Source organism: Rutilus rutilus (assembly GCF_951802725.1).
Source record: "Rutilus rutilus genome assembly, chromosome: 14".
Taxonomy (NCBI): domain Eukaryota; kingdom Metazoa; phylum Chordata; class Actinopteri; order Cypriniformes; family Leuciscidae; genus Rutilus; species Rutilus rutilus.
In genome coordinates this window covers 4648590-4664389 of record NC_140219.1, presented here as the reverse complement: position 1 = coordinate 4664389, position 15800 = coordinate 4648590, and the positions used below count along the sequence as shown (strand labels likewise).

The following is a 15800-nucleotide window of genomic DNA, read 5'->3' as shown; positions in this document are numbered from 1 at the left end:
ATAAATAAAACGTGCCCTAATCTTCAGCTGATTTGAGAGAAAGAAAAGTCTCAGTATATTATTGAAAATATTTCTGAAAACAGCATTCACATTTTTTATCACGCTGTACAGCATGCCTATATTTTATTTTATCTTTTTCCACAAGATGTCACTATGACTCTACACATTTCAATGTTCATCTTTTTCAAAGCTCCTCCCTGTTTGGGGAGTATTTTGTTTCTTGCGGAGCGCTTTGTTCTCCAGTCTTCGGTCCGTGTTTGATAGAGATTCACAGTTTTGTGCTTGCCTCTGGAAATACCTGTTTGTTTTCAAACGGCTATGGTTACGGAATATAGATACAATGGTGCGACAACGACAAAAGACGTCGATCTTTCTCATTGTATGTTTTTGCATTTGGAAATTCTCTAATGGCCAGATTATGTATTCCGTGTCGGAGGAGGCAAAACCGGGGACAACTGTCGGGAATTTAGCAAAGGACTTCAGCCTGAATTTAGACGATCTGGAGCTTCGGGGATTTCGTATCGTTTCAGGTCAGAATGAGAGATATTTCGACCTAAATCGAAAGACGGGAACACTTCATATTAAAGACAGAATAGATAGAGAGGAGCTATGCGGACGAAGCTTAAAATGTGTGGTGGAACTGGAGGCCATTGTAAATTCTCCGTTGAATATGTACCGTTTTGAAGTAAACGTTTTAGATATAAATGATAATGCACCTGCATTTGCCTCCGAAAAAAAATATCTGAATATTTCAGAGCTGGCATTGCCAGGGGATAGGTTTCCATTACAGAACGCGTTTGACGCAGATGTGGGCAGTAATTCTATAAAGAGCTACAAACTGAGTCCAAATGAACACTTTTCTCTCGATGTACAGAGCGCAGGAGAGCAGAGTGTTTCTGCTGAGTTAGTGCTGCAGAAAGCTTTAGATCGAGAGAAACAGCATTTAATTCATCTCACATTGACCGCTCTAGACGGAGGAAAACCTCCAAGATCAGGAACAATGGAGATAACCGTAAATGTTGAGGATGTAAATGATAACATTCCGGTATTTAGTAAATCACTTTATAAAGCTCGTGTGAGTGAGAATGCGCCACATGGTACATCAGTTATAAGTGTTCATGCGAATGATTTAGATGAGGGTCTGAACGGCGAAGTAGTTTATTCTCTTCTCAATCATGACTCTAACAAAAACACAATGCCATTTGCTATAGATTCCACTTCCGGTTTGATATCTGTCCAAGGCAATATAGACTACGAAGAATATGCTGCAATTGAAATACGTGTCCAGGCAAAAGATAAAGGCCCAAACCCAAGAGTGGCTCACTGTAAAGTTTTAATTGAAATTATCGATATTAACGATAATATACCTGACATATCAGTGACATCTCTCGCTGAAACTGTGAGAGAGGACGCTGGAGCGGATACAATGGTGGGGTTGATAACTGTTAAAGACGGGGATGCGGCTAAAAACGGTGCTGTAATTCTTAAGATACGCGATTCTGTACCATTCAAAGTACAAAATACTTACAAAAATAAATATTCTCTGGTAGTAAACGGCCCACTAGACAGAGAGCGCGCATCCGTGTATAACGTGACCATCACAGCTACTGATGAAGGGACTCCGCCTCTCTCCAGCACCAGTGTCATTGCTGTACACGTTTCTGATGTGAATGACAACGCGCCGCGCTTTCCAGAGCCCGTCATTAATGTCTATGTGAAAGAGAACAGTCAGATTGGAGCTGTTATTCATACAGTCTCTGCTTTAGATCCTGATGTAGGTGATAATGCCCGGATAACATATTCTTTACTAGAAAGCTCTAAAAGCGGCCCGGTAACATCCATGATCAACATTAACTCTGACAGTGGAGATATACACAGTTTGCAGTCGTTTAACTATGAGGAGATCAAAACATTTCAGTTTAAAGTTCAGGCCACAGACTCTGGTGTTCCTCCTCTCAGCAGTAACGTGACTGTAAATGTTTTTATCCTGGATGAGAATGACAACAGTCCCGGGATTCTCGCGCCCTATTCCGAGCTCGGTTCCGTTAACACAGAGAACATTCCCTATTCTGCTGACGCGGGCTACTTTGTGGCCAAGATCAGGGCTGTAGATGCAGATTCTGGTTACAATGCCCTGCTGTCTTACCACATCTCTGAACCCAAAGGAAACAATCTGTTCCGAATCGGAACCAGCAGCGGGGAGATCAGGACTAAGAGGAGAATGAGTGACAATGACCTGAAAACTCACCCGTTGGTCATTTTGGTTTGTGATAACGGAGAGCCCTCACTGTCAGCGACTGTGTCTATTGATGTTGTGGTTGTTGAAAGCGCAGGTGACGTCAAGACTCCATTCAGACATGCGCCGATAAAGGAGGAGAGTTTCTCGGATTTAAATCTGTATTTGCTGATCGCCATTGTGTGTGTGTCCGTCATATTTTTACTGAGCCTCATCACTTTGATAGCTGTAAAATGCCACAGGACAGACGGCAGTTTGGGCAGGTACAGCGCACCGATGATCACCACACACCCTGACGGGAGCTGGTCTTACTCCAAAGCTACTCAGCAGTATGACGTGTGTTTTAGCTCGGACACACTGAAGAGTGACGTAGTGGTTTTCCCCGCGCAATTTCCTCCTGCAGATGCAGAACTGATCAGTATTAATGGAGGAGACACTTTTACCAGAACACAAACACTCCCTAATAAAGAGAAGGTAAGATAAGTTAATAGCCTACATGTTTTGTTTTATTGGTGAATTAAGTATTTGCTCCGATTTTGATGTACATATCTAACTGGCATCCTTCCTGTTGTCAGTCTTAATTATTTGGGTAGATTTTTTTTTTTTTTTTTTTTTTATATAAAATATTTGTGTGTTTTTTTTAGAGTGCACATAAAACATGGAACTTGTGTATTTATTGCATAGTGGGCAAGCGTTGTTCTATATGGTTTATTGTAAAAGTGGAATTGGAGCTGTTCATGGTACTGAACACCGCCCGTCCAAATAACAGATATTTGTCACGGCGTATCAGGCATGAAACGTCTAATGTTTATTTTTTTTTCCCTACATTGTTGGAATGATAACGTTTATATTGCGCTATACAGGTTAAAAGAAAAGGGGAAATTTCTTTTGGCACGAGGTGACACACTCACCAAAACACACATGCTGCTTAATACTCTAAATGGTTTGCATCATAAACTTACTCTTTTTACACGCGTTTCATCTTCAAACATTTTTCCTATATATGTTCTGAAAGTCAATATATTTTAGTGAGTCTTTGTGGTGTTCAAGTAATATTTTAATTGACATTTTAAATAATTCGTTTATTTGCCATACATTTGAAACAGTTTTAAACCATTTTTATATAGAACTATTTTATTCTGGTTGATTATTTATAGAAGTAATGATATATTTACAGTTTATTTATTTGACATTTTATGATCACTTAAAACAGAATATATTGCTTCTGATTTGTTGATGTGATGGTCAAATTTGTCCGCGCGATGTCAGTATCTGACTGTTGTGTGAGCTTTCATGACTTGGCGAGGCTCCTCCTTATTTTCCTTCTTCGTTCGTCCTGCAAAAGGGCTTTGTTAGTCGTCCGCCATTGTCCTCGGATAGAGTCCGCTCGTGGATTTAGCAGGAAACATTTTACAGACATGCGGGAGGATTTCAGTGATTTAACTTGCGTAACAGTGATTTTGTAAAATGGCTTTAACAGAAGGACGTATTTTCAAATCGTGGATATTTTTCGGTGTCTTTCTTCGCTTTGGGATTTTTACAGATGGGCAGATTGTCTATTCCATATCGGAGGAGGCAAACCCAGGCACGACTGTTGGAAATTTAGCTAAGGATTTTAACTTGAATCTACAGGACATTGAAAGACGTGGATTTCAAATTGTGTCGGAGAACAACGGAAGGTATTTCGATTTGAATATAAAGACTGGTGTTCTTCACGTTAAGGAGAGAATAGACCGAGAGGAGCTATGCGAACAGAATGTGAAGTGTTCATTTCCTCTGGAAGCAATTGTTAACTCCCCTTTGAATATATATAGATTTGAGATAAACGTACTAGATATTAATGATAATCCACCAATATTTCGTACCTCAAAGACAACAATAAATATTACGGAGTTAGCTATTCCAGGGGAGCAATTCGCTCTACCAAACGCGTTAGACGCAGATGTGGGTATTAATTCAGTAAAGACCTACAAGCTGAGTCCAAGTGAACACTTTTCTCTGGATGTACAGGGCGGAGGAGAGCAAAGAGTTTCTGCTGAGTTAGTGCTGCAGAAAGCTTTAGATCGAGAGAAACAGCCTGTGATCCAGCTCACACTGACCGCTGTAGACGGAGGAAAACCTCCAAGATCAGGAACAATGCAGATAATAGTAAATGTTGAAGATGTAAACGATAACATTCCTGTTTTCAGTAAACCATTGTATAAAGCTCGCGTAAATGAAAACGCGCCGCCGGGTACTTCCATTATTACAGTTCAGGCCAGCGACCCAGATGAGGGCGTAAATAGTCATATTGTTTATGCTTTGGTTAACCACGATAATGATAAAAACGTCGATTCATTTTCAATAAACCCGGAAACTGGCGAGATTACGGTGAAAGGTGATGTGGATTATGAAAGACAAAATGCTGTGGAGCTCCGCGTGCAGGCGAAAGATAAAGGACATAAACCAAGAGCGTCTCTTTGTAAAGTGCTACTGGAAATTGTAGATATTAACGATAATGTTCCAAAAATCTCTGTAACATCGTTGGTTAATACTGTAAAGGAAGATGCTCCGATTGACACAATGGTTGGAATGATAACTGTAACTGATAATGATGCTGGTAAAAACGGGCAGGTAACCTTAAAGATTCAGGGTTCTCTTCCTTTTAAAGTTCAGAACTCGTACAAGAATTATTATACTTTAGTTGTTAACGGACCTCTCGACAGAGAGCGCGCGTCCGAGTATAACGTGACCATCACAGCTACTGATGAAGGGACTCCGCCTCTCTCCAGCACCAGTGTCATTGCTGTACACGTTTCTGATGTGAATGACAACGCGCCGCGCTTTCCAGAGCCCGTCATTAATGTTTATGTGAAAGAGAACAGTCAGATTGGAGCTGTTATTCATACAGTATCTGCTTTAGATCCTGATGTAGGTGATAATGCCCGGATAACATATTCTTTACTAGAAAGCTCTAAAAGCGGCCCGGTAACATCCATGATCAACATAAACTCTGACAGTGGAGATATACACAGTTTACAGTCGTTTAACTATGAGGAGATCAAAACATTTCAGTTTAAAGTTCAGGCCACAGACTCTGGTGTTCCTCCTCTCAGCAGTAACGTGACTGTAAATGTTTTTATCCTGGATAAGAATGACAACAGTCCCGGGATTCTCGCGCCCTATTCCGAGCTCGGTTCCGTTAACACTGAGAACATTCCCTATTCTGCTGACGCGGGCTACTTTGTGGCCAAGATCAGGGCTGTAGATGCAGATTCTGGTTACAATGCGCTGCTATCTTACCACATCTCTGAACCCAAAGGAAACAATCTGTTCCGAATCGGAACCAGCAGCGGGGAGATCAGGACTAAGAGGAGAATGAGTGACAATGACCTGAAAACTCACCCGTTGGTCATTTTGGTTTGTGATAACGGAGAGCCCTCACTGTCAGCGACTGTGTCTATTGATGTTGTGGTTGTTGAAAGCGCAGGTGACGTCAAGACTCCATTCAGACATGCGCCGATAAAGGAGGAGAGTTTCTCGGATTTAAATCTGTATTTGCTGATCGCCATTGTGTGTGTGTCCGTCATCTTTTTACTGAGCCTCATCAGTTTGATAGCTGTAAAATGCCACAGGACAGACGGCAGTTTGGGCAGGTACAGCGCCCCGATGATCACCACACACCCTGACGGCAGCTGGTCTTACTCCAAAGCTACTCAGCAGTATGACGTGTGTTTTAGCTCGGACACACTGAAGAGTGACGTAGTGGTTTTCCCTGCGCAATTTCCGCCTGCAGATGCAGAACTGATCAGTATTAATGGAGGAGACACTTTTACCAGAACACAAACACTCCCTAATAAAGAGAAGGTAAGATAAGTTAATAGCCTACAGGTTTTGTTTTATTGGTGAATTAAGTGTTTGCTCCGATTTCGATGTACATATCTAACTGCATCCTCTCTGTTGTCAGTCTTAATTATTTGGGTAGAATTATTATTTTTTTGTATATAAAATATGTGTGGTTTTTTTTAGAGTGCACATAAAACATGGAACTCTTGAATTTATTGCATAGTGGGCAAGCGTTGTTCTACATGGTTTATTGTTAAAGTGGAATTGGAGCTGTTCATGGTACTGAACACCGCCCGTCCAAAAAACAGATATTTGTCACGGCGTATCAGACATGAAACGTCTCATGTTTCTTTTTTCCCCACATTGTTGGAATGATAACGTTTATATTGCGCTATACAGGTTAAAAGAAAAGGGAAAATTTATTTTGGCACGAGGTGACACATTTACCAAAACACACATGCTGCTTAATACTCTAAATGCATGGTTTGCATCGCAAACTTACTCTTTTTACACGCGTTTCATCTTCAAACTTTTTCCTATATATGTTCTGAAAGTCAATATATTTTAGTGAGTCTTTGTGGTGTTCAAGTAATATTTTAATTGATATTTTAAATAATTTGTTTATTTGCCATACATTTGAAACAGTTTTAAACCATTTTTATATATAACTATTTTATTCTGGTTGATTATTTATAGAAGTAATGATATAATTACAGTTTATTTATTTGACATTTTATGATCACTTAAAAAAGAGAATATATTGCTTTTGATTTGTTGATGTGATGGTCAAATTCGTCCGCGCGATGTCAGTATCTGACTGTTGTGTGAGCTTTCATGACTTGGCGAGGCTCCTCCTTATTTCCCTTTTTCGTTCGTCCTGCAAAAGGGCTTTGTTAGTCGTCCGCCATTGTCCCCGGATACAGTCCACTCGTGGATTTAGCAGGAAACATTTTACGGACATGCGGGAGGATTTCAGTGATTTAACTTGCGTAACAGTGATTTTGTAAAATGGCTTTAACAGAAGGACGTATTTTCAAATCGTGGATATTTTTCGGTGTCTTTCTTCGCTTTGGGATTTTTACAGATGGGCAGATTGTGTATTCCATATCAGAGGAGGCAAACCCAGGCACGGCAGTTGGAAATTTAGCAAAGGATTTTAACTTGAATCTACAGGACATTGAAAGACGTGGATTTCAAATTGTGTCGGAGAACAACGGAAGGTATTTCGATTTGAATATAAAGACTGGTGTTCTTCACGTTAAGGAGAGAATAGACCGAGAGGAGCTATGCGAACAGAATGTGAAGTGTTCATTACCTCTGGAAGCAATTGTTAACTCCCCTTTGAATATATATAGATTTGAGATAAACGTACTAGATATTAATGATAATCCACCAATTTTTCGTATCTCAAAGACAAGCCTAAATATTTCTGAATCAGCTTTTCCAGGGGAGCAGTTCGCTCTACCAAGCGCGTTTGACGCAGATGTGGGTATTAATTCAGTAAAGACCTACAAGCTGAGTCCAAATGAACACTTTTCTCTGGATGTACAGGGCGGTGGAGAGCAGAGAGTTTCTGCTGAGTTAGTGCTGCAGAAAGCTTTAGATCGAGAGAAACAGCCTGTGATCCAGCTCACACTGACCGCTGTAGACGGAGGAAAACCTCCAAGATCAGGGACAATGCAGATAATAGTAAATGTTGAAGATGTAAACGATAACATTCCTGTTTTTAGTAAACCGTTGTATAAAGCTCGCGTAAATGAAAACGCGCTGCCGGGTACTTCCATTATAACAGTTCAGGCCAGCGACCCAGATGAGGGCGTAAATAGTCAGATTGTTTATGCTTTGGTTAACCACGATAATGATAAAAACGTCGATTCATTTTCAATAAACCCGGAAACTGGCGAGATTACGGTGAAAGGTGATGTGGATTATGAAAGACAAAATGCTGTGGAGCTCCGCGTGCAGGCGAAAGATAAAGGGCATAAACCAAGAGCGTCTCTTTGTAAAGTGCTTCTGGAAATTGTAGATATTAACGATAATGTTCCAAAAATCTCTGTAACATCGTTGGTCAATACTGTAAAAGAAGATACTCCGATTGACACAATGGTTGGAATGATAACTGTAACTGATAATGATGCTGGTAAAAACGGACAGGTAACTTTAAAGATTCAGGGTTCTCTTCCTTTTAAAGTTCAGAACTCGTACAAGAATTATTATACTTTAGTTGTTAACGGTCCTCTAGACAGAGAGCGCGCGTCCGAGTATAACGTGACCATCACAGCTACTGATGAAGGGACTCCGCCTCTCTCCAGCACCAGTGTCATTGCTGTACACGTTTCTGATGTGAATGACAACGCGCCGCGCTTTCCAGAGCCCGTCATTAATGTTTATGTGAAAGAGAACAGTCAGATTGGAGCTGTTATTCATACAGTATATGCTTTAGATCCTGATGTAGGTGATAATGCCCGGATAACATATTCTTTACTAGAAAGCTCTAAAAACGACCCGGTAACAACCATGATCAACATAAACTCTGACAGTGGAGATATACACAGTTTACAGACGTTTAACTATGAGGAGATCAAAACATTTCAGTTTAAAGTTCAGGCCACAGACTCTGGTGTTCCTCCTCTCAGCAGTAACGTGACTGTAAATGTTTTTATCCTGGATGAGAATGACAACAGTCCCGGGATTCTCGCGCCCTATTCCGAGCTCGGTTCCGTTAACACTGAGAACATTCCCTATTCTGCTGAAGCGGGCTACTTTGTGGCCAAGATCAGGGCTGTAGATGCAGATTCTGGTTACAATGCGCTGCTGTCTTACCACATCTCTGAACCCAAAGGAAACAATCTGTTTCGAATCGGAACCAGCAGCGGGGAGATCAGGACTAAGAGGAGAATGAGTGACAATGACCTGAAAACTCACCCGTTGGTCATTTTGGTTTGTGATAACGGAGAGCCCTCACTGTCAGCGACTGTGTCTATTGATGTTGTGGTTGTTGAAAGCGCAGGTGACGTCAAGACTCCATTCAGACATGCGCCGATAAAGGAGGAGAGTTTCTCGGATTTAAATCTGTATTTGCTGATCGCCATTGTGTGTGTGTCCGTCATCTTTTTACTGAGCCTCATCAGTTTGATAGCTGTAAAATGCTACAGGACAGACGGCAGTTTGGGCAGGTACAGCGCCCCGATGATCACCACACATCCTGACGGGAGCTGGTCTTACTCCAAAGCTACTCAGCAGTATGACGTGTGTTTTAGCTCGGACACACTGAAGAGTGACGTAGTGGTTTTCCCCGCGCAATTTCCGCCTGCAGATGCAGAACTGATCAGTATTAATGGAGGAGACACTTTTACCAGAACACAAACACTCCCTAATAAAGAAAAGGTAAGACATTTTTCATGAAAAGATAGGAAAACAAATTATTCAGTTCGATTTAGTTTGGAGCTGCAATTTCTTGAATTCTTCGTGCTGCATATCGTTCATTCATTATTTATTTTTAGATTAAGACTGAGGGGAAATTAATTGTAAACTATTTCTGCAGCTTCTCCCCAAACTCTTTTATTCCTGTTGCGTACAGGTTTACAGTGCAGTTTTATCGTATTTTGCACTAGCGCTGTCCGCGGTGCTGAAAACGCAAATGCTCTAACAAATCAACTGTTATTTTGTCCGATATTGTCATACACTTATGAATATAGTTCTGTTCCAAGTCTCATTATCCTGTCTTTTCATTTCACATTTTTTAAGATTTAATTTTGTAGTTAATAAATAATCTTCTTCAGTATACACTGTTATACTTAGACAGCCAGTATGATGTGGACACATTTGCCATTTTAGACATTGGCAATACAAATAAAATAAAATAAAAAATGCTCTTATAACTGATATATTAAAAATATCGAAAAATGTTATTGTATTTTATGAAGAAACAGTAGAGTTTGCAGTTGTCCGCACGATGTCACTGGCCTTCCATTTTACAGGAGAATTTTCATAACTCCACTATAAGCTCCTCCTCATTTTGTAGCTTCCCGAGCAGGGAGGCTTTGTTCAGAATTCGCCATTGTGTCAGGAAGCTGCTGTAGTGCGTGGTTTCGTGTGAACGTTTCCTCAGCGACTATGCTATCGGATTTTTTGATGATTTGGTCATATTCAGAAGGTTTAGAAGCAATGGAATCCAAACGACAATCAACATTTCGGTTTTGGCTTTCTGTGTACATTCTATGTCGGCTTTGGAATATAACCAACGGACAGTTTGTCTATTCCGTGTCTGAGGAAGCAAACCCAGGAACTACAGTTGGGAATTTGGTGAAGGATTTTAATCTGAATATTCAAGATCTCGAGGTACGAGGGTTTCATATAGTTCCGGGACCGAACAAGAGGTATTTCGATGTAAATACAAAAACTGGAGTTCTCCATGTCAGAGAAAGAATTGATCGAGAAGAAATATGCGAGCAGAATATTAAATGCTCGCTGCCTTTAGAAGCCATGATTAGTTCTCCATTAAATGTTTACAGATTTGAAATAAATGTTGTTGACATTAATGATAATGCACCCGCATTTCGGACATCAATAACAAATTTGAATATCAGCGAATCAGCTTCTCCAGGGGAGAGGTTTCCATTACAAAGAGCGTTTGATGCTGATGTTGGTGTTAATTCGATAAAGAGCTACAAACTGAGTCCAAACGAACACTTTTCTCTGGATGTACAGGGCGGAGGAGAGCAGAGTGTGTCTGCTGAGTTAGTGCTGCAGAAAGCTTTAGATCGAGAGAAACAGTCTGTGATCCAACTCACACTGACCGCTGTAGACGGAGGAAAACCTCCTAAATCCGGTACAACAGAGATTATTGTTAACGTTGTAGATGTTAATGATAATATTCCTATTTTCAGCAAGTCTTTGTATAATGCCAAAATCATTGAGAATGCAGCACGTGGTACTCACGTGATTACTGTTAAAGCTGTTGATTTAGATGAGGGTGTGAACGGTGATATAATTTATGCAATCGTCAACCACGACAGTGATAAAAATGTAAATGCATTCTCGATAAACCCTGAAACAGGTGAAATTGCTGTACAAAATGATGTAGATTATGAGCAGAGGCATGCAATAGAACTTCGAGTACAAGCAAAAGATAAAAGTAATAATCCGAGAGCTGCACACAGTAAAGTATTGGTCGAGGTTGTGGATGTGAATGACAACATACCGGTGATATCTGTGACGTCTTTAGTGAGCACTGTAAAAGAAGATGCTCCGATTGACACAATGGTTGGAATGATAACTGTAACTGATAATGATGCTGGTAAAAACGGGCAGGTAACCTTAAAGATTCAGGGATCTGTTCCTTTTACAGTTCAGAACTCATACAAGAATTATTATACATTAGTTGTTAACGGACCTCTAGACAGAGAGCGCGCGTCCGTGTATAACGTGACCATCACAGCTACTGATGAAGGGACTCCGCCTCTCTCCAGCACCAGTGTCATTGCTGTACACGTTTCTGATGTGAATGACAACGCGCCGCGCTTTCCAGAGCCCGTCATTAATGTTTATGTGAAAGAGAACAGTCAGATTGGAGCTGTTATTCATACAGTATCTGCTTTAGATCCTGATGTAGGTGATAATGCCCGGATAACATATTCTTTACTAGAAAGCTCTAAAAGCGGCCCGGTAACATCCATGATCAACATAAACTCTGACAGTGGAGATATACACAGTTTACAGACGTTTAACTATGAGGAGATCAAAACATTTCAGTTTAAAGTTCAGGCCACAGACTCTGGTGTTCCTCCTCTCAGCAGTAACGTGACTGTAAATGTTTTTATCCTGGATGAGAATGACAACAGTCCCGGGATTCTCGCGCCCTATTCCGAGCTCGGTTCCGTTAACACTGAGAACATTCCCTATTCTGCTGAAGCGGGCTACTTTGTGGCCAAGATCAGGGCTGTAGATGCAGATTCTGGTTACAATGCCCTGCTGTCTTACCACATCTCTGAACCCAAAGGAAACAATCTGTTCCGAATCGGAACCAGCAGCGGGGAGATCAGGACTAAGAGGAGAATGAGTGACAATGACCTGAAAACTCACCCGTTGGTCATTTTGGTTTGTGATAACGGAGAGCCTTCACTGTCAGCGACTGTGTCTATTGATGTTGTGGTTGTTGAAAGCGCAGGTGACGTCAAGACTCCATTCAGACATGCGCCGATAAAGGAGGAGAGTTTCTCGGATTTAAATCTGTATTTGCTGATCGCCATTGTGTGTGTGTCCGTCATCTTTTTACTGAGCCTCATCAGTTTGATAGCTGTAAAATGCTACAGGACAGACGGCAGTTTGGGCAGGTACAGCGCCCCGATGATCACCACACACCCTGACGGGAGCTGGTCTTACTCCAAAGCTACTCAGCAGTATGACGTGTGTTTTAGCTCGGACACACTGAAGAGTGACGTAGTGGTTTTCCCCGCGCAATTTCCGCCTGCAGATGCAGAACTGATCAGTATTAATGGAGGAGACACTTTTACCAGAACACAAACACTCCCTAATAAAGAGAAGGTAAGAATTTTTTTTTTTTTTTTTTTTTTGGAAAGTTGGGAAAACGAATTATTCAGTTCGATTTAGTTTGGAGCTGCAATTTCTTGAATTCTTCGTGCTGCATATCGTTTATTCATTATTTATTTTACATTAAGACTGAGGGGAAATTATTACCCTTTTCTCCCCAAACTCGTTTATTCCTGTTGCGTACTGGTTTAGAGTGCAGTTTTATCGTCTTTTGCACTAGCGCTGGCCGTGGTGCTGAACACGCAAATACTCTAAGAAATCAACTGTTATTTTGTCCGGTATTGCCATAAACTTATAAATATATTTCAGTTCCATGTCTTCTTATCATGTCTTGTAAGTTCACCTTTTTTTTTTTTTTTTTTTTTTTTTTAATTTAATTTTGTAGTTATTAACCTTGTTCAGTATATGCGTCAGATGCCACTGTTATACTTACACAGCCAGAATGATGTGGACACGTAAGCCATTTTAGACATACAAATTTGTTTTAATTGTATGCTGTATGCTCTTATAACTGTTAGATTAAACATATCAAAATATGTTATTATATTTTATTTAGGAACAGTAGAGTTTGCAGTTGTCCGCACGATGTCACTAGCCTTCTATTTTACAGGAGAATTTTCATAACTCCACTATAAGCTCCTCCTCATTTTGTAGCTTCCCGAGCAGAGAGGCTTTGTTCAGAATTCGCCATTGTGTCAGGAAGCTGCTGTAGTGCGTGGTTCCGTGTGAACGTTTCCTCAGCGACTATGCTATCGGATTTTTATGATTTTGTCATATTCAGAAGGTTTAGAAGCAATGGAATCCAAACGACAATCAACATTTCGGTTTTGGCTTTCTGTGTACATTCTATGTCGGCTTTGGAATATAACCAACGGACAGTTTGTCTATTCCGTGTCTGAGGAAGCAAACCCAGGAACTACAGTTGGGAATTTGGTGAAGGATTTTAATCTGAATATTCAAGATCTCGAGGTACGAGGGTTTCATATAGTTCCGGGACCGAACAAGAGGTATTTCGATGTAAATACAAAAACTGGCGTTCTCCATGTCAGAGAAAGAATTGATCGAGAAGAAATATGCGAGCAAAATATTAAATGCTCGCTGCCTTTAGAAGCCATGATTAGCTATCCATTGAATATTTACAGATTTGAAATAAATGTTGTTGACATCAATGATAATGCACCCGCATTTCGGGCATCAATAGCAAATCTAAATATTACCGAATCAGCTATTCCAGGAGAGAGGTTTCCATTACAAAGCGCGTTTGACGCAGATGTGGGCAGTAACTCTTTAAAGACCTACAAGCTGAGTCCAAACGAACACTTTTCTCTGGATGTACAGGGCGGAGGAGAGCAGAGTGTGTCTGCTGAGTTAGTGCTGCAGAAAGCTTTAGATCGAGAGAAACAGTCTGTGATCCAGCTCACACTGACCGCTGTAGACGGAGGAAAACCTCCTAAATCCGGTACAACAGAGATTATTGTTAACGTTGTAGATGTTAATGATAATATTCCTGTTTTCAGTAAGTCTTTGTATAAAGGCAAAACCACTGAGAATGCAGCACGTGGTACTCACGTGATTACTGTTCAAGCCATTGATTTAGATGAGGGTGTGAACGGTGAAATAATTTATTCAATAGTGAATCACAACAATGACAAAAATGTAGATGCATTTTCGATAAACTCAGAAACAGGTGAAATTACCGTGCAAAAAGATGTAGATTACGAGCAGAGGAATGCAATCGAACTACGAATACAAGCAAAAGATAGAGGTTATAATCCGAAAGCGGCACACAGTAAAGTACTGGTCGAAGTTGTGGATGTGAATGACAACATACCAGTGATATCTGTGACGTCTTTAGTGAACACTGTAAAAGAAGATGCTCCGATTGACACAATGGTTGGAATGATAACTGTAACTGATAATGATGCTGGTAAAAACGGACAGGTAACCTTAAAGATTCAGGGATCTGTTCCTTTTAAAGTTCAGAACTCGTACAAGAATTATTATTCTTTAGTTGTTAACGGACCTCTCGACAGAGAGCGCGCGTCCGAGTATAACGTGACCATCACAGCTACTGATGAAGGGACTCCGCCTCTCTCCAGCACCAGTGTCATTGCTGTACACGTTTCTGATGTGAATGACAACGCGCCGTGTTTTCCAGAGCCCGTCATTAATGTTTATGTGAAAGAGAACAGTCAGATTGGAGCTGTTATTCATACAGTATCTGCTTTAGATCCTGATGTAGGTGATAATGCCCGGATAACATATTCTTTACTAGAAAGCTCTAAAAGCGGCCCGGTAACATCCATGATCAACATAAACTCTGACAGTGGAGATATACAAAGTTTACAGACGTTTAACTATGAGGAGATCAAAACATTTCAGTTTAAAGTTCAGGCCACAGACTCTGGTGTTCCTCCTCTCAGCAGTAGCGTGACTGTAAATGTTTTTATCCTGGATGTGAATGACAACAGTCCCGGGATTCTCGCGCCCTATTCCGAGCTCGGTTCCGTTAACACTGAGAACATTCCCTATTCTGCTGACGCGGGCTACTTTGTGGCCAAGATCAGGGCTGTAGATGCAGATTCTGGTTACAATGCGCTGCTGTCTTACCACATCTCTGAACCCAAAGGAAACAATCTGTTCCGAATCGGAACCAGCAGCGGGGAGATCAGGACTAAGAGGAGAATGAGTGACAATGACCTGAAAACTCACCCGTTGGTCATTTTGGTTTGTGATAACGGAGAGCCCTCACTGTCAGCGACTGTGTCTATTGATGTTGTGGTTGTTGAAAGCGCAGGTGACGTCAAGACTCCATTCAGACATGCGCCGATAAAGGAGGAGAGTTTCTCGGATTTAAATCTGTATTTGCTGATCGCAATTGTGTGTGTGTCCGTCATCTTTTTACTGAGCCTCATCAGTTTGATAGCTGTAAAATGCCACAGGACAGACGGCAGTTTGGGCAGGTACAGCGCCCCGATGATCACCACACACCCTGACGGGAGCTGGTCTTACTCCAAAGCTACTCAGCAGTATGACGTGTGTTTTAGCTCGGACACACTGAAGAGTGACGTAGTGGTTTTCCCTGCGCAATTTCCGCCTGCAGATGCAGAACTGATCAGTATTAATGGAGGAGACACTTTTACTAGAACACAAACACTTCCAAATAAAGAGAAGGTAAGAAATGACA

General features: G+C 41.0%; 3 protein-coding genes across 11 annotated transcripts in view; all 3 read left to right on the top strand.

Moving 5' to 3' along the window:
* LOC311303875 (protocadherin alpha-C2-like) overlaps window positions 1-15800 on the top strand; it is a 118585-nt gene that overhangs the window by 59730 nt on the left and 43055 nt on the right. For 2 of the 9 annotated variants that reach the window (XM_084430602.1, XM_084430609.1), the window contains exon 1: window positions 6995-9448. The exons of 2 other annotated variants lie outside the window; for them this stretch is intronic. In XM_084430602.1, the coding sequence (XP_084286728.1) occupies window positions 7070-9448 (2379 nt within the window). In that variant the 5' untranslated portion in view covers window positions 6995-7069. Of the gene's footprint in view, window positions 1-6994; window positions 9449-10209; window positions 12608-13188; window positions 15788-15800 lie in introns of those variants that run through there. 5 more of the 9 variants (XM_084430601.1, XM_084430608.1, XM_084430611.1 and 2 more) reach the window with 4 other exon arrangements.
* Window positions 248-3142, top strand: LOC311303901 (protocadherin alpha-3-like). Its single transcript, XM_084430650.1, has one exon. The coding sequence runs from the start codon at window positions 341-343 to the stop codon at window positions 2717-2719; it is 2379 nt and encodes a 792-aa protein (XP_084286776.1). The 5' UTR covers window positions 248-340; the 3' UTR covers window positions 2720-3142.
* LOC311303897 (protocadherin alpha-3-like) lies at window positions 3614-6091 on the top strand (the record flags this gene model as incomplete). The annotated part of the gene is made up of 1 exon (XM_084430646.1): window positions 3614-6091. Exon 1 carries the CDS (start codon window positions 3704-3706, stop codon window positions 6089-6091), a length of 2388 nt encoding a protein of 795 aa, XP_084286772.1. The 5' UTR covers window positions 3614-3703.